The 25,618-nt window shown below is 35.8% G+C and overlaps 1 protein-coding gene across 11 annotated transcripts in view; it reads left to right on the top strand.

Annotated features, from left to right (window-relative positions):
- MBNL1 (muscleblind like splicing regulator 1) overlaps positions 1 to 25,618 on the top strand; it is a 197,284-nt gene that overhangs the window by 15,080 nt on the left and 156,586 nt on the right. For 8 of the 11 annotated variants that reach the window (XM_025374617.1, XM_025374612.1, XM_025374646.1 and 5 more), the window contains exon 2: positions 15,799 to 16,769. The exons of 2 other annotated variants lie outside the window; for them this stretch is intronic. In XM_025374617.1, the coding sequence (XP_025230402.1) occupies positions 16,596 to 16,769 (174 nt within the window). In that variant the 5' untranslated portion in view covers positions 15,799 to 16,595. Of the gene's footprint in view, positions 1 to 15,401; positions 15,643 to 15,798; positions 16,770 to 25,618 lie in introns of those variants that run through there. One more of the 11 variants, XM_025374633.1, reaches the window with a different exon arrangement.

Here is a 25,618-nt window from a genome sequence, read left to right as displayed (position 1 = left end):
CAAAACAAACGCTACTTTAATTTTATGTACGTGTGATGTATACCCCATCAAGCTTACAAAAGTAAAGTGCACGTCAGATAGGACTGTCGTTTCTTTTTTGTTTGTTTGTTTTGTTTGTTTTGTTTTGTTTTAATCAATTAGAAGGCAAAGAAATGAAAGAAGTACTTAAGATGAAATTGAGCACTAAATTTATCTCTCAGCTTCCTGGCAACTGAAGCAGAAGCTTTCGGGAGTAAACTAATCCCGAGTTTATTTGTTAAGATTTCTTCAGATCTCACATACTGTCTTATTCTTGGCCCTTCGGGTGTTTAGTTAAATATTCTGACTCTGCCCTTGGGTGAAGTCTTGAATGGGTGAATTCCAATTACTTAAGAAGTGAAGGCTGAATTCTTTAGCCTGCCTTTAAGGCCCTTACTGATTTGGCTTCAGCCCAAAGTTCCAGGGTCATCTCTTTACAACCCCATTACATACGGGTGTTCCATACAGACCAGTTCTCCCAGTGTTCATATGCAGTGCTTTCCCACATCCCTGCCATTACTGTCTGGATTTCTACAGTCTGGATTTCTACCCCTTTTTGTCTCTAACGAAATGTAACTTGTCCTTCCAGACCAACCTTACATTTCTTATCCCTTTTGAAACTCCCCTGACCTCTCTCTAACTTACCAAGCTTTCTTGTTACCTCTACTGTGTACTTCTCACTTTCTTTTTTATATGTAGTTATTTGTGTGTTAGTTTTATACCTTTAATTAAGCATCAAATTCTTAAAGGCTGGATCCAAGTATTCTCACTATGTCTAGGCTACATATACAAGGTGGTCAATAGACAGTTAATATAATCAATACACATATTTTATGTGTACTGTTTATTGTTAATGAATACATTTATTCATAAAGTTACTGTTAAATGTATTTGAATTTCTTTAAGGAAAACATTTCTTTTCCTAGGATAGTAGGGAACAAAGAAAGAAAACCTAAAAAAAGAAGCACAATTAGAGAAACACACTCCTGTAATTTTTCTCAAAGGAAATATTTTGAGGCAACAGAACCAGGATTATAATTTTTTAAATTGTTTTGACTTGGGGTTTTCTATTTATAAGTCAACTTAATATTTGTGATTTCTCTGTGCCAAAAAGTAACCAGTATTAATAGAGAACAGCTTTGGTACATGTAAAAGAAAAAAAGTCATTTATGCCATTTCAATCCCTCAGTGCTTTCTTTCTGACAGATTTTTAATGGTTTTATCAGCTGTTAATTAAGTTGGTGCAAAAGTAATTGCGGTTTTAAAAAATATTGCAAAAACTGAAATTACTTTTGTACCACCCTAGTAAAAAATTGGCCTGACTATGGCTTTGAAATATTTCAGACAGTATTCCATCTCCTTCATTGCTCTTCAAATACTGTTTTAGTAGTTTATCTAGATCAGTCTTACTGTATGCATAGTCAGCATATATCAGTTTTATACTTTTAAAGCAGCATTGCATTTTACCTATGTGGAATTTTTCTGCTGACATATTTTAAGCTTCTCTAAGAAAAGCTGTGAGGAAAATGTAGGCTCCTGTTGCTCGGAGGGCTGATAAATAAATTTTAAAAATCATGCTCAAAGACCACCTCATTGACAATTAATCTTTCAAAATCAGCTACTGAGTATTTAGAACTTCATAATCTATTCAAAATTGATTAACAATCTTAATTGAAAAGACATTTGTATCTGAAATGTAGAATTTTCTTGTCTCCAGGTATACATTATTAATGTTTAGTGTCTACCCCATGGACATAAAAAAGCAATAGCATCCATTCTCAGCTCTGTAAAGAGACCATCTTATCTTCTCTAGAATCAATATTCAGGGGTTTCTCCTTCACTTACACACACCTAACTGAGCTAACCACAAGCAATGCAGTAGTGGTACCTCCAATATATCCCACTCAGCCCCTATCTCTCCCTTTTTTTTGGCTTCTGTTGTATATATTAGTAGTCACTGTCATTTCTGCCAAGTTTGGTATTAAATTGCTAGCATGTATCGTGAATGAAGTTTTACGTTTGAAATCATAAGAGCTGATTTGGAGTCCTGGTTCTTCCATTTATTTAGCGTAGGGATTTTGATGGGTCAGTCACTTAACCATGCAAGCCTCAATTTATTTGTTCACAAATGAGCAAAATAATATAACTAACCATCTCTTAGAGTTGTGAGGAACAAATAATTAGGATGAAAATAAATTGCATGTCAATATATAGATATTATTTGCTATTTTTGAATAATTGAATGTATAAGTTGTTAGGGGGAAAGTAAATTTCTCTGCTTGGCTTCTTCAATGGAAACTTTTTTTTTTTTTTTTTTGAGACAGGGTCTCCCTCTGTTGCCCAGGCTGAAGTGCAGTGGCATGATCTCATCTTACTGCAGCCTCCCAGGCTGAAGCAATCCTCCTGCCTCAGCCTTCCAAGTAGCCGGTACTGCAGGCATGCACCACCATGCCTGGCTAATGTTTGTATTTTCTGTAGAGACGGAAGTCTCGCTGTGTGGTTCAGGCTGGTCTCAAACACTTGGGCTCAAGCAGGACTCCCACCTTGGTCTCTCAAAGTGCTGCGATTATAGGCATGAGCCACTGTGCCCATCCTGAAACATTTGTTTTTAAATTAAAGAACCAAATGAACACCTTGCAGATTTTATGTGTAAGCCAGAAAGAAAGCTCAGTACATGCATAGAATGTAGCACAAGCCAACTTTCCAAAAATTAATCTTTTTAAGGGGCATTACATAATGAAGGAGCACACATTTTCAGTTTTATCCAGGATAAAAGTGGTTGTTTGCCCCCCTCCCATTAACTTTAACACAGAGGTTTTACTTTAATTTAAATTGCAAGGACTAGGTTTTTGTTGTATATGAAGAAAATAATTTGACTAAATTCAATGTAAATGTTTTTCCTTATTCTTTGGGGGCACACACACACACACATTAATCCTCATTTTTATATTGTATTTATAATATATATTTAATTATATTTTATAGGTTGAATAGATTCCTTGTTTATCTTTTCTGCAAAATAATTTTATTGTTATAAATTCTTATAAGCAATAAATAAGGAACCTAAATATCACAATCTGTAAAGCGTTTTATTTGTGTGCGATTATATATGATAGTTCATTAGACATTTGATAGGAAAATATGGAAAGTTTTGAGATTGATACATGATTGCTCTTTTAATTTGTTCAGTGTATTCCTTTAAATATTGTGAGGAATTTTTTTTACCAGTGAAGTAGCTTTTGCATGCTAAGTTGTAGTGAACTGCTGGGCAGAACTAAAACACAAGTGGTTTGAGGAATGATCAATAGTTGTATATAGTGGCCAGGTGTGGTGGGTCACGCCTATAATCCCAGCACTTTGGGAGGCTGAGGTGGGCGGATCACGAGGTCAGGAGATCGAGACCATCCTGGCTAACATGGTGAAACCCTGTCTCTACTAAAAACACAAAAAATTAGCCAGGCGTGGTGGTGGGCACTTGTAGTCCCAGCTACTTGGGAGGTTGACGCAGGAGAATGGCATGAACCCAGGAGGCGGAGCTTGCAGTGAGCCGAGATCATACCACTGCACTCCAGCCTGGGTGACAGTGTGAGACGCCGTCTCAAAAAAAAAAATTGTTGGCCAGGCGCGGTGGCTCAAGCTGGTAATCCCAGCACTTTGGGAGGCCGAGACGGGCGGATCACGAGGTCAGGAGATCGAGACCATCCTGGCTAACACGGTGAAACCCCATCTCTACTAAAAAAATACAAAAAACTAGCCGGGCGAGGTGGCGGGCGCCTGTAGTCCCAGCTACTCGGGAGGCTGAGGCAGGAGAATGGCGTAAACCCGGGAGGCGGAGCTTGCAGTGAGCTGAGATCCGGCCACTGCACTCCAGCCTGGGCCACAGAGCGAGACTTTTTTTCTAAAAAAAAAAAAAAATAGAAAAAAATTGTTGTATATGGTGTAGTATCGTAGAGTGATGTGAAGTGGCATGCATGATTTAAAATAATAATAATCATAACAGAGCTTTTTTGTAACATTTTATAAGCATACTAGTTTGCTGAAGTAGTTGATAGAGTATAATCAAAGATCGTGTCACCAAATCTTTAAACAGGTCATTTATCAGAGAAGATCCTCTGGTTTCTTAGGTAAAGTTATAGGGTAGAAACAGAGTAAGCAATCTCTGGTAAGAGTAATATTTTAGCCTTGATCAATTATGGTTGCCAAAATTTAATGGAATTAAAAATAACCTGGGAAAACATAGATTCCTGGTTTCTATCCTCAGTAGGTCTAGGGTAGGTCCCAGGAACAGTATACATTTTTAACAGTCACCTAGGAGTGACTGATTCAGATAATCCAATAATCTTTCTGGAGCATCAGTATCCCAGAGAAACAAATGTTGCTGTTAATAAACAATTTGCAATTATTTCAGTTTGTTAGCTAGCTACGATTGCATTCTGATTTGCTGTGGAAAGCTGGTCATTGCTTTTTAAGAGCATATGATGCTGATGGAAACATAGAGCTTTAATCCGTGTCTCATTAAAAGGATGTAGTTTATTCTTTGTGTTTCCTTATTTGTTACAGCTTTTGCAGAATGCACAGAACCTTATGTGCAATTAAAATAATTAAGAAAAGGGTATTGTTTTCTATTTAGCAAGGGAACTAAATCTCATGCTCCCTTATAGTTTCTATTCAATATGCATTCTCTTTTGAAAATACAAATTTGTAATAATAAAATTTTTGATCTCATCTCCCGAAAAGCCTGACTTTATTTATACTTTGACAACACGGTAAAATCACATTGTCAAAATAAAAGCATTGGAAATGCTCACATTCTGCCAACCAACCATATTTAAAGTCTTGTAAAAATTCACTTTCAGGTACTTTATTCTGTAGACTGTTATTTAATAACTAAGAGAGTTTGAGGAGGACAAAGTGAGGTCAGAATGTTTTTATCTTCCAACAGGACATACGTACAAAGGCATAATCATACAAGAGTATATACCTCTCTTGGTTATTTTAATTAGAAGTGCATGCTGCTTCAGGGAGACTCCCCACTCCTGACTCAGGAATGACTACAAGTGGAACCCCAGCCTCGGGGAAAATTACTACATAGGAAAATACGCTTGGGTCTACATGAGTTTTCCAGAGTTCTGTTGTGCCTTAGCTAGTTTGATAATACTTTGCATTATGTATAGCAGTTGTCAGAAACCATTTCCTTTATTCAATTAGCATCTAAAAAAAGAAAGAGTAGCGGATATTTTCTGACATTTGTGGAAATAATGTGTTAAAAAAAGCATTCCCTTACTCTTATGACATAGTGTTGTCAGAGATTTCACAAGTATAACGTGCCCTGCAGATTCTTAAAACTGCACATTTTCCTTTGGTTAATAAGAAAACAACAGTAAAGTATTAATTGTCCATTTTGATACTTTGTCAACCCAAACATTTTTTTCCAACTTCCAGCCTCTGTTTCTTTGTAAATAATTACAAAATGCAAATACTGTGATTGTTTTAGAAATGAAATGCTATGTTTTGATGCAACAGGAGTTGAAAACTGATTTTACAAATGTTTCTATTGATTAGCTGCTATATGAGGGCTAACAGTTGAAAATATTTTGGAAAAATACAAAAAACGGGCTTTCAGTTCTATTTACAGAAAAAGACATACTTTTTTTGCATGTTCCCACAAGAGAAATTTATAGTGTAAAGTACAGCATAGGCTTAACAAATATAGAAAAATATGTTATTGACTCTTAGAAGTACATATTGGTAAAGGTTTTCTTGAAGTTTTTTTATTCTAGTTCAAAGTTAATACGTATATGAATACACTTCATGTTCTAAGGATTTATATTATTAAAATTACTCAAATATAAGCATAGCTTTTTATATACAATTTCAACATTGATTAAAAGTGAAAAATTGGCATTAACTTAGTTGACTACTGATAACAAAATGGACATATGGTGGAGTAATATATAATTGTTAAAAAGTAATTATATTGATCTGTTTCTATTGACATAGAAAGATCATTAACATATTTTATATTGTAGAATATTAACATAATTTGTTGTTTAATCTCTGGACCTAGTTAGGTATGTGAATTATGTGAAACCTTCCTCGAAGGATATTTAAGTTACATTGAAGTGAAAATAGGAGTTGTCAATGCATGTCTTTGTTTTGTGGCATATCTTAGTCTTATTTTAAACCAGGGAAGAACAACTGGGTCTTGAGTCACCGTTAGTCAGTGAAAACATTTTTCTTGTTTGTGAGCATATGTGAGTTTATTTTTTTTTTTTGAAAAAAAGTCAAGTTAAACTGACATACAGTGTTATGAAGAATAGATATTATGAGGAATATATTCAGTTAACATTGGTATATTTTTAAAAAGTATGTTTGAGATTATTCGTTAAAAAGTAATCCTTAAGGTCAGTTGTATAAATCAATAGAATTATCCATAGGATTGTAATGTTAAACTGTGTAGCACCTATGTGGCTTGAGTATTTGTAAGTTTGGAATAAGAAATATGTTAGTGAAATAATAGGGACTTTTACTGATTATGTGGAATGGAGGAAGTATTTGTGTATTATGTTGTGTCATGAGAAGTTCACTGATTTATTTTTTTAGAATACATTCGAGCAATTCCATATTCATTCATAATTGGTTTTAGTCATTGTATTCTGAAGAATAATTATTGTAGATTTTTTTATTTTATTATAGGCATAGATTTTTCTATACTTATAATGATTAATAAATCATGTATTTTGGGCCATATTCAATACAAATAAGCTAATACGATTTTCCTGATTGAGGTTATCATGCAAGGTTTAAAATCAGACATTTGGAAATTCAAAATCTATTTGTTAAGATAAAGCTTGTGTGGTCAGATTTAGTGGGTAGTTTTTAGGGCAATTATCACATTAAATTTTTAGAAATTTTGAATGGTGTGGCAACTATTAAGTTTGATCCTAGTGAGATATGCTTTATATTTTGGGCAGGTTTTTAAAAAAAATTATATCTGTCATATTTTTCACATGTTGATTTTGTAATGTATCCTACTTGAGTCTGCTAAAATAGAAAACAAATATAGGTTAATTATGGAGAAGATCTTATGACTGTTGGTTGTGAGAATGATTTCTGTATGAAAGAGAAAGTTGGAATAGAGAGGCAAAGAGGTACAAAATACAGCAAATTTCACCAATGTATGAGGTGCTGTGGAAATATTTTCTTAGTGTTCTGATGGATTAACTTCATACTTAGTTTTGTATTGTGCAATAATGTCATTAGGGATGCACAGATGAATTTGGTACCATTTTTAAAGCAGTGAACATCATATTTTAAAATGTTTTAGGCAGAGATGCCACCAATCTCAGCAGGAAGCTTGGTGATGTTCAGCAGATACAGAGGTTGAATATGAAAACTATGATTTTGGCCCTTAGTTACTGTGTCAAATAAAATAATACTCATTTAAGTAAGCTTTAGAATCAAAGTCTATAATCAGGGCATTGTAACGGGAATTACAGTATTACTGTGTATTGCATTTCATTTAGCATTCACATTTTTGTTGTGTTAGTTCTACATTGACAGATTTGGATTGGGTCACCGTACCATTCTGAAAATTGCCAAGATGACGAGATTTGATTTTTGTACCATTTAGTTCTTGAGCACATAACAGCATGTTAAATTTTGCTGTAGTCTGCGTTCTGATAACCTATTTACTATTTTGAAATATTAAATAATATGTACAGATCAGATATTTTTACCTGAGGCTAACAAGATAATGTCTTTGTGTAATATATAGGTAAATAAAACACTAATTAGGAATAGTGCGTTCTCTTGTAGAACAATTAAGTAGCATTCACAGTTTTATCTCATTATACCTTCTTGTATAAGGAAATGTTAAAATACTTCCTCTTTGAATAGCATCAGAAAAAATGCAGTGTTTCTTTTGCTGGAATTGAAGACTGGTTCTGTCAGAAATTCACAGATAATTATTTAAATATTTTAAATTTGCAAAGCCACATAAATCTGTGTCATATATTCTGTGGCTCAAAATATCTTCAACTTCATAATCAAGGAGGTATTTAAATATGTTGCTATTTTAACTTAATCGCCTCATGTTTTCTTTCCAATGAGTGACGTTTGATGCTGGTTTCATTCACTTATAAAGGTGACATCCCCAGGGTACTAAACCATATAGTTTAAGCACTGTAATTTGTCAAAAATACAAACTAGTCTGATATACTAAGAAAAATATTCAGTCATATCACAAATATTAATTGTTTGCTTCCTCTGGGCCAGGCACTGTTTTGGTGATCTGTTTCTATTAATGGAGAACTAAGGTAACAACTGCCTTCTCTCATGGAGCTTACATTTTTGTGGCAAAGGCAAATGATAAGCAGATAGCGAGATAAATGTGTAATATTAGTCTGCTTTCTTCACAGTACTATGTAGTATTAGGTGGGTTTTTTTTGGTTTGTTTTTTGAGACGAGGTCTCACTCTATTACCTAGGCTAGAGTGCAGTGGCTCAGTCATAGCTTAGTGCAGTCTTGAACTCCTGGGCTCAAGCAGTACTCCCGTTTCAGCCTCCCAAGTAGCTGGGACCACAAGCAAGTGCCATCATGTGTGGTTATTTTTTTAAAAATGTATTTTCTATAGAGATGGGGTTTCACTATGTTGCTCAGGCTGGAAGTGTAATGTTATGTACTTCTCTCAAAACAAGTCTGGACTGCTGTTGGGAGGAAAAGAAGGCTGGGTGCTCTGGATGGTGGGCTGAAAATCTTCCAAGAAGATAACTTTGCAGTAGGGACTTGGACGAAGGCCTATTGGGGTATAGAGCTAGTATGCAAAGTGCAGTGATTCATTGTGATAATTATCTTCTAGTGAGCTTAAACCTTTTACATGTTTAAAAATTTTGCCTGATATAGGAATTAATTCAAAATTCACTTTTAAATCATTGCCTGTGTAGAAGCTTTATGTTCTGTTTTGTCCTAAATATAAATACTTAAGGATCAACAATCATTTTCTAATTTGAATGCAGTTTAGTTGCCTCTGGAGTTCTAATCTTTGGCAGTAGCATGTCACCTAAACAATACTCCTTCATTATCCTTCCTACAGTAGACCAGTAGGTGATTTAGGGAACCAAACTGTTGAATGGATCAGAATTCTAAAAGACTGCTTCAACAGACCTTAGATTACTTATTTGAGTTAGTAAACACAATATTCCTTTCTTGGCAGCAGCTAGTCTGAAATGTGTCAGACCAGCAGGCCACATTGGCATTCTCCATGCCATTCCAGAGGATGTGTGATTGAAAGTTATCTTTTTCTTTGCAGTATTGCTAAAACTTAAGTCATTTACATATCTCCTTCATGATTTTTATTTATATATAGTCTGTTATGTATATGTGTGGGTATATATGTATATATTCTTTAAATCTTTAAAAAAAATTTTTTTAATTAATATATATATTTTTTTCAGACAGGGTCTCACTCTGTTGCCCAGGTTGGAGTGCAGTGGTGTGATCATGGCTTACTGCAGCCTTGACATCCTGTGCTCAAGCAGTCTTCCTGCCTCAGCCTCCCAAGTGGCTGGGACTACAGGCATTTGTCACCCTGCCTGACTAATTTTTGTATTTTTTTGTAGATATAGGGTCCTACTGTGTTGTTCAGGCCGGTCTCGAACACCTGGCCTCAAGCAGTCCTCCACTTCAGCCTCCCAAAGTGTTGGATTACAGGCGTGAGCCACGGTGCCTGGCCCTTTAAATTTGTAAATTAAACTAATTTCTTCCTAAGTTATAATATTGATGTAATCACAGACTGGACACACTAGTTTTAGCATTCTCATCCATCTATTAAAATGATGTTGTTTGTCCGTCACCTGAAATTGCCGTGGGTCCTGCTGGTAATGTGCTTACCCCTCACCGAGAAATATGTATCTCTGCTTTTTGCTATGTGGAGTTGAATAGTGCTGAAGGCTGCATTAACTCATTCAGATGGCAGTTCTTCCCATATAATATATAACATCTTTGTTACTCTACTTAGCACCTTAGTGAATACAGAGATAGCTGTACAACCTCCAGAAATGCTAAGTTGGCTGTTTGTGTATGGAGATCTCTGTTAATATTTGGGACAAACCCTGGGAATAATTGTGTGAGCAAACTTAGTTTACTAAAGAACTGCATTGCTAATTATGAACTTGTTGACACCAGTGAGCCAGGGGAAGAAGTTATGGTTTTGGGCAAGGGTTTCCTCCTTATCAACTCCAGACTTACGGGGTGAAGTTAGCCATCTCTTTCAGTTAGATTGAAACTGCCTTACTAAACAAAAATCATAATAAAGGAGCTCAAAAATTACTTAGTTAACGTCCTTAATATATAACTTATATCAATATTAAAAGCATATTAAATAAAAGTCTTCAAAATTACCAGCTAACTACTCTGGGATGTAATTGGACTGATTGCCTTATTTGCTTTAGAAGAACTTTTGAAATGATAAGTAAACATATGTGAGCAAGAAATTTAACCTTGCTCATAGAGGCTGTCCTGTTCCCCAAAAGAGAATTTCATTTTCATACCTTATAAACATCTCTTTTTCTTCTATAGCAGTAGGTATGTGACTCTTAAATAGGCCTTCATATGAAGCCAAATATATATATGTAATCTTTAAGAATAAGTTTTCAAAGAATAAGAATAATTTCATTCTTCTTTATCCTTTTCTTGGTTTTTATTATCTGTCATTTCAAATTATTATTTCTTTCCTTTTTATTTTCTCCCTTACATTTATCTTAAAGTAGAATATATACATGATTTCTGATATCATTCAAGAAGAAATTTGTTCTTGTGGCAGAATATTGGTGTTGTAGACGATGTCAGATAAAGCAAGAAACTCTATAGTGTTTGGAATTTGATCAGTAGGTTAAAGAGGGACTGCTGTTAGCTATTATTCAGATTTTTAAGTTTGATTCTTACAATATTTTTGTTGTTCAGAGAAGTTTATTATAATGTATTGAAATATAGGCCAGATATTTACCTCAGAAGCAATGTACCCATTAGTACTTATCTTTGAAGTAGAAATCTTTCCTTTAATAATTATTTAGAGACAAAATTTATTTTAGGCCAAATATGTTTTCAAGAATTCTCACAATCTGGACATTACCCACATATATTAAAACATTATATCTATCTATAGAACAAAACTCTATTACTTAAAGGAATGTTTTGTGAATTCAATATTGATCCAAATTCTATAAAATCTTAATTTACCAGAAAATATTTCTATTTTTTGAAGTTTTTTTTTTGAATATAGATAAGACAATAATCTGATATCAGCAGTTTAGTAAAATCAATCTATAGGATATAATTTGAGTTTGTTGCCCACAGTGCTAAACCTTTATCAAGTGATAGTTGATAAACCTATATCAAGGGCAGGCACATACATTATCAGGTCCAGCTAGACTAATGCATAAAGGCCAGTATCTGTTTTAATTGTTCAGTATCTATGCCTGAACTAATTATTAATATTTTGATTATCATCCTTGTCTATGTCCTTTACAATTAAATGGTACAAATCTATGTTTATAATTCTTTCAATAGCACTTTTGAAGTAAATAGAATTTGTCTGCTACAGAAAATAAAGATAATCAGAACACTGATTTGCAAGCATTTTAGTAATCAAAGTTTATTTTGTGCTTGAGTGGGACTGTCTGTAACCTGGCAAAAAGGAAAAATAATCAGCTCTAGAAATTAATTGTTAGTTGTATTTAGATATGACTACCAAGCAATGCAGATCTTTCTTGTGGTACCAATCTTCTTATATATATTGTCTGGATGCTATAGACATGATTAAATAATCTATTTCGTCAGGGTTGGGACCACATCCTTTTATGCATGTTTATTTCTGTAAGTATGAATGAAGTTTACTTATTTATCAAACATTTTTTAAAAAGGTCTGTTATGTTCCAAGAACTGTGTGATGAGGAATGCTGGGCCTACACCCTGTTGTCAGGGCATATATAACATTGAGGGGGAGAGGTACAAAGAGATACAAAGTATCAAAAACATTCTGAGATGGAATAATGTTTAGCATAGTTGGCCCAGCCCTATAGAGAAGGTGATTTTTGAACAGCAGTTTAAACAAGGAGAAGGAATTTGCCAAGTTGCAGGGGTGAGGAAGTGTGTGTCAGACCAAACAGGGAGTTAGCATGTAACAAGTCCCAGGAGCTCACACATGTCTTGGCACCTGCCAAGAACCCTCAGCAACTGCTCTCCAGGGGGGATACAAGAGGTACAGCACTGGGAGAAGCAACAAGATAAAATGTGTCAGTTTGTTAAAAGGGAAAGGTTCAAGAAAGAGAGAGTTGTAAATCATGTTACACGTCAAGCAAAGGCAAGAACAAAACATAGTCTTTGTACTTGGCTTTCCTGACAGCATTGATGACCTTTGCTGAGCAGTAAAGTAATGGGTGTGAAAGTCAGACTGATAAGGATTCAGAAGTGAATGGGAAAGGAAGAAGCAGAAAAACAGCATAGTAGATATTCACCTGGGAAGGATGGATTAAGTACATTAGGGAGAGGAGGATGCATAGCCAGGGCAGGGTCCTCTTCCTCCTGCCATGTCACCCTCTGCATTTCGGAGTTACTTTAGTACATTTGGAAGCTAAGAGAAGGAACTGCTGAAAGACAAAGTGTGCATGCATAGAGGAGGCAGAAAGAGAAGGAGGTCTTGAGAATGAATGAGTCAAGGTGGAGGCTTGTGGAAGCTTAACTGTGGGCAGGAGGAGGGAGAACTGGGAGACTAAGAAAGAAACAGAAGGATAGGTTAACGACTCATGGATAGGAAGGTAAGAAAAAGTTCATGCTTAAGGGCTACTATTATATGGCTATGAAATATTCATGACATATAATGTTATTATCCACTGTTGCTAATGAACATGGAGAAAGAGTAATGAAGTTTTAGAAAAGCTGCTGTGTGCAATGAGATAGGGAGCTGTACAAGGACAGAGCTAGATTGTGAGGCAGTTTTGAAAGGGCCTACGTGACCCTGGAACATTATTTTTAGAGGCAATGATTGTGCGTGTGTGTGTTCAAGTGTATGTTTCAGTGTGTTTATGTGTTGTATTCATATATGTGTTCATGTGTATGTGTTTGTATGTTTTGTACCCTAGAGGTAATCCAAATCCTGATGCAGTAATTGATAATTTAATTTACCAATATTTTTGGAACTCCATCTGTTTTGCATCACTATGTAAGCCATGGGGTCACTGAGATGAATAATATTTTTTTCTGTCCTTAAAACCATATGGTCTAGTGGGTCAGTTATATAAGGAAATAAAACACTGTATAGGGCATAGGTGCAGAGATAAGTCAGAGAAGGCGGTATTTTAATATATGGATGAATAGAGATGGGGGTAATGACATCTTGGTAGCTTTTTGGAGGAAGTGACATCTTAGCTGGCTTTAGAGGAAGAAAATAGTTACAGGTGAGGCACTTGAAGATTCTGAAGAGAAGGACTAAAGAGATTGTTGACCATGCAGGTGGTCCATTCTCAAGGCATGAAATCATTAAGTAATTCTTTATGCAGAACAAAGTTTCAGGAAGACAGACACAGCTTACACTTTATGACTGGACCTTTTTTTTTAAATACAGAAACTGGCATTAGGACCTAGAAACTTTTTTGAAAACCAAAATATTTCTTGAACACTGTGGATGAGGTTTTTTTTTTTTTTTTTTTTTTTTGAGACGGACTCTCTCACTGTTGCATCCGGGCTGGAGTGCAGTGGCACAATCTTGGCTCACTGCAACATCCACCTCCAAGGTTCTAAGTGATTCTCCTGCCTCAGCCTCCTAAGGAGCTGGGATTACAGGCGCCCGCCCCCGTGCCTGGCTAATTTTTTGTATTTTTATTAGAGACTTTTTTTGCCATGTTGACCATGTTGGTCTCGAACTCCTGACCTCGCTTGTGATCTGCCCACCTCGACCTCCCAAAGTGCTGGGATTATAGGTGTGAGCCTCTGTGCCCAGCCATGGTTGTTTTTGTTTGTTTGTTTGTTTTCTTTTATTTTTTTTGAGACAGCATCTTGCTCTGTCACCCAGGCTGGAGTGCAGTGGTACAATCTCAGCTCACTGCAGCTTCCACCTCCCATGTTCAAGTGATTCTTCTGCCTCAGCCTCCTGAGTAGCTGGGATTATAGGCACCACCACCACGCCTGGCTAATTTTTGTATTTTTAATACAGATGGTGTTTCACCATGTTGGCCAGGCCGGTCTTGAACTCCTGACCTCGTGATCCACCCACCCTAGCCTCCCAATTTGCAGAGATTACAGGCGTGATCCACCACGCTCAACTGATTTTTTTAATCTCTATCAAAAGTTGTAGTCTTACTGTAGTATTTTCCAAATAGTTTTGGAAAGTAATTTTTTAAAGGAAAATTAGTGTTAAAATGGCAATATTAATCTTAAACGATTTAAGTTCTAGATGCTCATGTTTTTTAACATACATATGTATTTATATCCTGTACTTTAATTCCAAAAATTATAAACATACCATATGCCAATAGAGCAATTTTGGCTCATGAAGAAGTATAATCAAATACTAGTGATCATACTGTGTTATTGCCTCTTTAAAATGTGAAGATTTTACTTTTTAAAGCCTTATTTTCCTCATTGGTGACATTCAAAAAAAAGAAAAGAAAAGAAAAAGAAAAATCCTGATAGAGAAAGTAAGTTGTTAAAAGTAAAAATGCCCTGCTCTAAGTAGTCTTGTGGTGCTGAGTTAACTGATCACCAGGCAACAGGGGATCCCTCATCCCCCACCCTCCAGCTTTGTTTGGAATTGTACTTCTGAAGTGCATCACGCTGCTCAAATCAAATTGCTCACTTAATATTTAATGTTTCTGCGATGGAATCACTTTCTCCCTTGAGGTTGACTTCAGATTTACCAGACACACTGACAACACTGCACTCCTTATTTTCCCCACATGACCTCAGCTTCTGCCTTAAAAATGTACGAATAAAGGATGCTTTTGTTCATATCTTGCCTGCCTGTGATATATTGACAAAGTGTCTGCGGGCTCAATGGAATAGTTTTACAGTATGAGTGCTGCTTTCAGTGGAGGGGCAGGACTTGGGCTTTAGAAGGAAGTGAATTGGATAGGTCAGGAGAATGTACCATTTGTAAACACCCCTTTCCTTTTTTATTCACGTGTCAGGACAGCAGGAGCAGGCTGTTCAGTGCCCGTCCCTGCACAGAGCCAGAGGGAAAGCAGCTTGGAAGTCAGCTGCAATTTTTAAACCTTACTTTTTATTCCCCGGCAATGATCTTCAAGTGCTTAGACTTGTCTGAGAAGCTGTTTTGAAACTAACATGGTTTAGTCCACTAACTGCATGTTGGGTAAATTCAAAACCCACATGCTCGTCCTCTTGCAGTGGAATAAGTCACATCTGATGGACATTTTCTGTGCTTATAGCATAGTAATGAACGTCTGACAGGCGCGACCTTTCATAAGACAACCCACACTATTGGCTTTCTGCCCAGAATATTGCTGCAACACTATCTGTGATTGGTTATCTCTCTATCATGCATTGCTTCACAAGGGGAAACGGCCCCTTTTTTTAATAAATCTACGATGGCTGGCTGCAATATGCCTCACTGTAAGTATTTTGTGTGTGTATGTGTGGGAGAGAGAGGGCGAGAGAGAGGCTGACTTGAATATTACTTAGTCTGGTATCACATGGCAAGGTTGTGATACTGTAGGACATCAGTGAAGTGCTACTTAGTAAATCTTAACCTATCTCTTTTTTCTACAGGTTGGTACTAAGAAGTGCCTTTCCTGACGTCTCTGCTGCTTGGAACCGCTTCTAGAGCAGTCTCTGCTTTTGCCTTGCTTGCTGCCAGCTAGACTGTGACGACAGCACATCCACCCTCCACCTCTAGCCCAGACACCCCCATTTCTACTTATAATCAAGAGAAAAGCTCTAAGTATCTGGCATTGCCCTAGGCTGCTTTAGTGTTAAAAGAAAAGTTTGCTGAAAAAGTAAGATATCTTCTGCCAGGAAATCAAGGAGGAAAAAAAAAAATCATTTTCTCGATTTTGCTCTAAACTGCTGCATCTGTCTATGCCAAACTAATCAATACCGATTGCACCACCAAACTCCATTGCAAATTCAGCTGTGAGGAGATTCCCTTTCAGACAACTTTGCTGAAAGCAGCTTGGAAATTCGGTGTCAAAGGGTCTGCCACGTTTTCATGCTTGCATTTTGGGCTCCAAATTGGCACTGGGAAGGGGTTACTGAGAGCACAAGGCTGATACCAGGCCCTACTTTTAAACGTTCATCTACTTACAATCCTAGTATTTCTCTAAAAACCAAAACCTCTTTGAATTAACAGTTTCATGCTGTGAATTTCTAGTGGGAGATCTTTTCCTTGATATTGACGACACAATTTTCCATGTACTTTTAAAGCAGGGAGTGGGGAAAAGTATTTTGAGGGGACATTTTCATCATCAGTTCAGCTTTTTTTTTTTTTTTTTTGGTTATTGCTCTTTTTTGGGGGGGTTGGGTTTGTTGGTTTCACTGAAACATTTAACTACCTGTAAAATCTAAACATGGCTGTTAGTGTCACACCAATTCGGGACACAAAATGGCTAACACTGGAAGTATGTAGAGAGTTCCAGAGGGGGACTTGCTCACGGCCAGACACGGAATGTAAATTTGCACATCCTTCGAAAAGCTGCCAAGTTGAAAATGGACGAGTAATCGCCTGCTTTGATTCATTGAAAGTGAGTAACTATTATATTCTTTTAAGGATATTCAATGCTTGAATAAGGGGGATATGGACATAACAGTTCTCTGCATTTGGGATTATGGATTGCTTTGTTCATAGTTTAGTTACACAGTGTGTTGATGATGTTGGGCTGGGGAACTTTACAAGAAGCAACAGAATCAAGTCTGGCCAAACTTTGTTATGAATAACTTTATCAGTCCTTTCACTCCATTTTTTTTTTTTTTTTTTTGGCTAGGGCAGAAAGTATTGACATGTTTTTCACTTAGTAATGGCAAAGTGAGTGTCTGTCCCTGGAAATGGTAAATGTAGCTACATGTGAGTGTTTAGCCAATGCATATATTATATATAAGGCCGTGGCAATAACTGAATGAAGATGATTTTTATTTGTTGGTAAAGGCATTGTACAGTTGCAAAAGACAAGCACATTTAAAATCAGCTAAACTTGGATAGACTTTTAACTCTTTTAATATTTTGACATTTTGCATTTTCTTTTTTTGTCGGCATTTTAAGTCCAGAGCCACGTGTTTTATGGAAAATACAACTAGAAGTAAGGTGCTGAACTGCTGCTACAGCACCTTACCTGAGGGACAAACTTTGTTGAATGTGAGTTTTATACATAAGCAGAAACTCATAAATACTATTGTTTATTGGATTTTTCCAACTTCAAAAATTCTAAAGTGAATTAGCAGTTTATTTTCTGTTAGATCGTGATTATTTTTTTATTTGTAATAGTCTTAGCTAGAAATGTTAAAAGTTAGCTTTTGTGAGCACCATAATACTAAAATATTTACTTGAGTGTTTCTTGGCACTCAAAAATGTCATTGCATTTGTAATTCAAGTATCATATTTGAAAATGAGTCTTTTAAAAGATAACATAAATGTCTTTATTTTGACACACAAGGTCAAGACTAGAAATGTGTTCCTGGGTACTTTCAACCTACTTGGTTTAATCAAATTGCTTTTGAATATTAATGTCCTAATTTAATTCTTTGAAGCTTTGAGGAGAAGACACTATCACTTCTACATATGTAGACAAGTAAAAGTCTCATAAGTCCATCTTGTCTTTACAAATATATAGTGCTATAATAATCTTTAATAACATCAGGGTGAGTTATGAGTTAATTGTTTCAGTTCATTGTTTCCTGGTCCAGTTTAGGCTGTTCATTTTGCTAAAGTTTTTGGCAAAGATTCCAAGAACATGATCTTTAGAGTTGAACAGAAAGGAGGTATTAACAACAAAAATATTTTAAAATATTAGATTATTTTTAATGTCATAGTCCTAAAGATCAATAAGCAAAAGTCATAAACTCCCATTGAGACTTTCTTCAGCCTTTCCTTTGAGAGGCATCAGTGAAGGGCATAGTGGTTGTACCTCCGTGAATGTGTATTCCTAAATTCATGCCGGCTGAATTCAGGTGTAATTAGAGACTGAGACCCATAAAATGAGGGGCAGAGAGCTAATTACTCTTGTCGGTAACCAGCTGTGGCCATAAGTAACCCTGTTTTGACCCAATTAATAGTAAATCCAATTTTTAATCCTACAGACAGTTGATGGTGCACACGTAGCTGCAAAGTAAAGGACATTAAATTTTGCTGTGACATTGAGTGGTTTCACAGAAGACCTGCCCCTACAACATTTGGAAACATTGTAAAACATTAATATTCAGTTGCTACTTTTCCATCTCAAAATATATTCTTTTTTTAGTTGCTGCTCACTTATGGCCACAGAACAGTCCCTTTTTGAGTAAAGCAGCAAGGTTGCTTAATGCCATGCTGTGTGGTTAACAAGATTCAACTGCCACATCAAGGACTTTAAATAATTTCAAGATTTTAAATGTATTTATGAAATGAACTCATTACAGCAGCTAATCAATGCAGACTTTGTCCTTTTTCTTTGTCTTTCTAAGATAAACTGAATTTAATTTAAATTTAAATTACAGTGTCTAAATCGTGGTAAAATATTTTAAATTTGAATAAGAGGAAAAAAACCCACAAATTTATTTATGATGGAGCTTCATACCCAGGAAAAAAGCTTCTTAAATGTTAGTAAAGAATTAAAACAATTTTGAATATGCAATTAAGCATTTATGTTAAAAAACATGTTTCTTGTGTGTATGTGTATATATTTATAACTGACATATGTGATTCTTCGTACAGTATTTAGAATCCTTCCCTTCAGATAGCAGTCCTCTTGTATTCAGTCTTGTGGCTAAAATAGATCAAAAACATATTTTAAAACTGTTAAAGTAACTGTATGACTCATGCTTGAAGTTCTGAAATTTGGGAGCGTTATGAGGTTTCCATGCCAATAACCGCTAGATCATTTGCATTCTCTCACAGAGTAAATGGAAAAAAATTTAGAAAACTTGTAATATCCTGACTTCTTTAATAAAATGTGTCCTGTGTATTGCTTAAATCCATAGTCCAGCCTTTTCTGAGTTCTTGAGCCATGAGATGGAGGTGGCCTGTGTAATCTACTATTTTTAGAAAGTTAGGAAAGCAAACCAAATACTCTCTGAGAGGACCCTATGAAATGGCTGTACCCTTCAGCTGTGCTGCTTCAGACTTTGGCCAGGCTCCCAGGTGACTTACGTTAATAGCAGACTTCTAGTTAGAAGAGGAGAATTTATTTCATTAAAAAGACAGAAGTCAAACAGTTCAAGAAAATATTCATTTATGTAAAAGAAGTCAATTGGTATGTTACAAAGATAATGGGAAGAAAATTAGCTGACAGTATTTTAGTTGCATACTGATGATTTTAAGGTTTAAATAATTAGATTTAAATATACCATATGAAAATGTAGAATTCTGTATTGTAATAAATCTATTACTAAGTAAAATGGGAATACATGATAACAAGGAATGTAGGTATTTATTAAGAATATCAGAATTAGAATGAAAACAATAAAAGAGCAAAAGCTGTAATAATGTGTGCTAGTATATAAACAATAAATACTTAATTTCTCTAATTTTCCTTTTATAATTGTAGTTTTAATTTATGATAGTTTAAGTGTATATTCAATCTGAGACTTAAATTGCTTACAGATTATAGATTTAGGTGTATTAACTATTTCAGAAATCCAGAACATTTGCAAAGGTGCATTATTTGATGCCAAAGAGGATTATGTTCCCCTATGGCCTATGAAAGATTTAGGAAAAAAGAAAAGAAAAATATTAACACTGCACGCCACCATTAGAAAATTATATTTCAAAAATGATGTTTCAAATAATACTTAATGACAAATTGCCTATTCAGTCATGAGCTGTCAACTAAAATTTAGGGAGTCAATGTAAAGAAAGCCTACAGAATGTATTTTAATATTTGCCAAGTTATTTATACCCTCAAAAAAAAAAAACTTTTACGATATGATCAACAGAAATAGACTTATTGTTTACTGAATTCTATTTCAAATACCTGTTCATTTTTCGGGTACTAGGGATGGGAGGAAGAGAATATAACCTTTATATTTACTGTTTAGCAAAATTCTAGCAAAAAATCTAGCAAAATTCTTTTACCTTTGAAAACTTTAGTCACTTGTTCCTTTATCAAATTGAACAATTTTATTTAAGATAATTAAAATTTATTTTTGCTATATACAATGATATCTATCTATAAATAGCACCCCTGATCAGATTTATCATAGACAAATTTGAAATCAGATTCCACTGCAAAGTGGCATAGAATCAAGGACACTGAGAACAGTTTTAAAGAGCCTCTGCAGACTTAGCAGAATATATGAAGTATGGAAATTAGGTATTAGAGGGCACACAAATATATGTACATACAGGTGAATGAACAACTAAAACACTCAAAATCAGTAAGGCAAATCAAGTATCCAGATGGTCACATATGGATTGGTTGGCATAACTAGACATGAAGAAGTAGTCCCAAAGATGTTTATAGTTAAATTTTAGAAGATGGTCTATTGCTAGCATGGTTTACCCTCAGTCCAGAAATTGCCTGTGATGCTGCTGTTCTTTCCAAGCCCCAGGCATAGACTTTTCATCGTATTTTAAAAGCCAGTTTCACTGATAATCTTGATAAAATATCTGCCAGTTTTAGGCTAAATATGCAATTTTCAATCAAAATTTTGATCTAGTAGGGTCCTAATTGGAATGAGTGTTACCAGGAATTGTTTTTGTTGTTTGGTTTTTACCACTGGTATCTCCCATGTATTAAAACTTTGACAGATTATTATATATACTGTGCTGGCACATATATTCAATGTGTTTTTCCGTGACAGATTGACATATCACTTCCTTGTTTTCTCCTAATGACTCTGGAGATGAACTAACTATAAGGCATAACCTGCACAGCAGTGTGTTTCATATAAAAGCTCCCTAAGCAGAAACTTCGCAGCTTTGTAAAGAATACCCTGTGAATATGCTGCAGTGTATCAACTCTGACATAAACCATTCTTTAATGAAATTCTCAATAGTTGCAGTTACTTTGGTGAAGCTAGTAATTGTATTCATTTGCCTGTTTATATTGTTAGAACTTTTTTAGAAAACTTTTTTTTAATGAGTAAAGGTTTCTTAGACTATGAGATAAATTTTAAACCATGTTTTGAATCAAGCTACCTGCTGCTGTAATTCTAGAACTAGTTATTTTGCTTCATATTATAAGATTTTGGTACACTGCTTCTACTTTTTTCCTCATGAAATCTTGCTTCACTGTGCGAGTGTGACAAACTAAAAACAATTTAGACCTCAAGCAATGTGGCACTTACAGCTGAATTCAGTTTCGTTGTAATTCAGATGTCTGAAGCTACTCAAAATTCCATGGAGTAGCCTTGAAACAATTTCATGTATAAGGCTGTTTCTCACTTAAAAGAGACAGTGCTGTGTGGGGTGAATTGTCTTTTGAAGAACTGTATGACATACGCCCAGTTCACGTGAAAGGTGAGAAATGGAATGTTTCTCAGACCTAGCACAGATACCTAGGGACCTAGTTTGGGAAGCTTATCTTGTCATTTTCCTTGCCAAGGATAAGTAGAGGATTTCGGCTATCAACATTGCTAATCCGTTACCTTTCATGCTGAGCAATGTCTCTGCCTTCCCACAGACTTAGACAAAGCTTCTTATTTTCTTACAAAGAGATCCTATTGAGGAAATTTGATTTTTTTTTTTTTTTTTTTTTAACTTCAGCAGTACTACATCCTGTGCTTTTAGATAGGTGAGCAATTTTCCATGTTAACAGCTAGGCCAAAATTCATGACTGCCAGTAGAAGTGGGTAACTAGATAGATGGCCTTTGATTTAGCACTAATGATAGTTATTAGCATGTAGCAACTTAAGTAAAAGCAACTGGAAAGGCTTGATAGAAATTCTGAGTTGTTTGAAGTGTAATAGATTATTAGAATAGTAATTTCTTCATGAATTTTACTGTAAAACTTGATTCTAGTGAGGACTTCTTATGCTAATTTCTCATTTATAATATACTAACAACAACTACAGAGTTTTTATTTAATACTGTTTCTTATACAAGTATCATAAAATGCACATCTACGTGCAGCATCATCCCTACATTTTTGGCACATGTTTGAAATATTTTCACTTTGAGATAAAGTTTGATTTTTTTACTAGTGATAAAACTTTCTATGCTGTGAGCTTGTGTTTTGAAAATTCCTGATAATTGCTAAATAGTATAACCCCTGATATCTTCTAATTTGGTTGACAGGTTGTTTGTCCTCTGGATTCCTGAGGGCCTTGGCCATCTCTGACCATTACTTTTCTTGTTTTGTTATCTCTGAGTTCTTTCCAGCTTTCTAATTGTCCATCTTCAGAACTGTTGGTTCAGATCTTATGTATGTCTTTCCATGGTCACACAGAAGTGATTTAGACATTTTGTCTGTGAAAAATTAGATTCAGCTTTGCCTAACGGAGACACCTCCCCCATCCCCAGCATTTGGCATAAACAAATTAGGGGTTTATATTTCAGTCAGTTGTCTAGATCTATTTGGTGACTCTATAGTCATTGGAACTCAGGTTCCTTCTCTCTTAGTTCCTGAGGAGCACATGGCTTCCAACTTTAGGATTATTTCAAAATTGCAGCGTGGCCACTGCAGTGTCAGCCATCGTATCCTTAGTCTAGGACACAGGATGCAGAAAAGGCAAGACGCTGTAACTCAGCCCAGACAGGCTCTTTTTAAGCGAAGGTTCTCTGAGCTTCACCCAGTAATTTTTCAGTCTCTTATTGACTGATTTTGGTAGCAGGGATTGCTAGGAAGTATTTTTTTTGTATGTTGCTTTGTTTTGTTTTTATTTATTATTTAAAAAAACTGTTGCCTTGATTAAAATCAGACATCTGGTAGGTAAGACAGAAGGGGAGAATGGAAATGGATGTTCAGGAGGGCCATTTCTGGAATAAAAGAGTGATTATTTTTTTCCCTCATAAAACTTCCAGAATTAAGTAAATCTCTCTGAAAAGCATCTGGGTAAGGGAGGTGGTTGAGGAGAGACCACTTTTGAAGAGAAACTGAGGTCTTCTCATCTTAACAAACTTGTCATCACTTCTGTCTTGGTTATTTAGTAAGTAAAACCTGGCATATCCCAGATGGATTTATTTTTCCTTATAGAGAAAACTAAAAGAGCTTCATTTTTTGTCTTCTTATAACTGTACTTATTTATCTATTTATTTGAGATAGAGTCTTACGCTGTTGCCCAGGCTTGAGTGCAGTGGTGTGATCTCAGCTCATTGTAACCGTCGCCTCCCACGTTCAAGCAATTCTCCTGCCTCAGCCTCCCGAGTAGCTAGTCCTACAGATGTGTATCACCACGCCCAGCTAATTTTTGCATTGTTAGTAGAGATAGGGTTTCACCGTGTTGGCCAGGCTGGGCTTGAACTCTTGACCTCAGGTGATCAGCCTGCCTTGGCCTTCCAATGTGCTGGGATTATAGGCGTGAGCCACGGTGCCCAGCCTACTGTTCGTATTTATATACACAGTCACATTTTTATAACTGGAATATAGCAGAAATACCATGTCATAAAACAGGTCCCAAACGATTTTATAAGACAAAAGAATCTGTACTTACTCTGATTTGTATTTCTGCTGCTTCCACAAATACACTTCCTTATTTTTTCTGTATGGAGTAAAATAACAAGATGAGTTAACATTTATTGAAACTTAATATATATCAATCAGTATTTTCAGTGCTTTTCATTTTTTCATGGTATTTTGTCCTTGTAAAATCTCATCGAGATAGTTACTGGTATTACTTCCATTTCATAGATGGGCACACTGAAATACAGAGAAGTTAGGTAATACATGCAAGGTCAGTAGTAAAATGTGGACTTGAAACCTCGTAATCTGATTTCACAGACTGTGCTCTTAATTGTTTCGTTATGTTTGCTGGAAAACACTGCTTCTTAATTTATATATGCATATTCTAAGGATTCGACAAAGAAAACATAACTAACAGCAGTACTTAAGAATAAAAATGAATATCCAAGACAAATTTATAGTACAGGGCCTAAAACAGTAAGTACTCAGAAGTAATCACTATATTTTAAGTCAACAAATGAGTCAAGGAGTGAACCCAAAATAGCAGAAAGAATGTTGCCACCAACTTTCAAAGATGTTGTATCTGTTGTAAAATATATGGCCATATAGGAAAAATTTTAAATGAATCATCTTAGATAAGTAGTCACTGTATAAACTATATAGCTGCCTCCCCAGTGCATAAAAAGCCATATTCAAAAGTTTTAATTGTTTAGAAAGTACTTTTCCACAGAAGCAAGGTGATTAAGTCATCAGGTCAACCCTGAGAAGCCAAAGTAGCCCAGAGGATGCTTGAGTTATAGTTCAGTATAAACAGTACCTTGGAAACCCTGGTTATTAATTAAACCCAAGAGGCTCCATAGAAGTGTTATCTTATCGTAAATCTTGAGAACTGCTAGAGTCACAGACCCCAGCTGCTTTTGTCAAACTATTTCTATGGCAAAGATGTATTTTAAATTTCAGTTTAGGGTTCCAGAAATTCAACTTGCCTAGTTCAGGGGAGGTGCCTCTCCCAAACACCTGGAACTCATGCTGTGAGCCGGTGCAGTTTTCCCCAGCTTTAACTTTGGGCTGCTTCTGTTTCCTGAAGCTAGTCTTCAACAGGGCATTTGCTTAGAATCAGGGTATGCCCTGAGGAGCTGGAGTCCAAAGCTTCCCACATGTGTAACCTTTAGGGTGGGAAGTTGTCATCAATATGTCTTCCAAGTGACCCCCATTTTTCTGAGGACTCAGCCTGCCTGTTTTTTGAATGTAGTGCTTATTGATCTTGGGCCCTGTCTACTGCAGCTTCTACCCATTCTTCCTCCGCTTTGAAATTTTCAAGTGTGTGGTTGTTGCTGTTGTTTTCTGAATACTAGTAACCATGGGGAAACAGGTGGATCGTAAAAGTATCAAACTCAATTTTTATTTTGTTTTTTGGCATTTAATCATAGGATATGGTCAAGAGACCAGTTATAAAAACTCAGATGTGAGGAAGAAAACCATTAGGAGGTGAAAAGAATTCAACAATTTAAGTAATATAACTTATGTACTTCCTATGTCACACTTTAGGGAGGTAATTAACAACACAGTCCTCAAGGAGCTGGTTACTAACAGGGAGACTAGTAGATTAGGTGGTGGTGGCAATGGTCAGGAGGGGGAAGTTTCTCGACAGCAGTTGCAGGGTCGGTGAAAGAGATACTTGAGGAAGAGAGAAAGAAATGGCTCTGGTGGTTTATCTTTCCTTTTCCCCCTTCCCTTTCTCTCACACTATTAATTATGACACCACAAGTGGGAATAAAAGAACTAGAGGGAATCCCCAATAAGAGACTTCACATAGCCACAGGCCACCAGACTGTGGCATC

Source organism: Theropithecus gelada, chromosome 2 (assembly GCF_003255815.1).
Source record: "Theropithecus gelada isolate Dixy chromosome 2, Tgel_1.0, whole genome shotgun sequence".
In the NCBI taxonomy this organism is placed as follows: Eukaryota; Metazoa; Chordata; class Mammalia; order Primates; family Cercopithecidae; genus Theropithecus; species Theropithecus gelada.
Note: the sequence above shows the minus strand (reverse complement) of the source record. Positions and strands in the feature narration are given on the sequence as shown.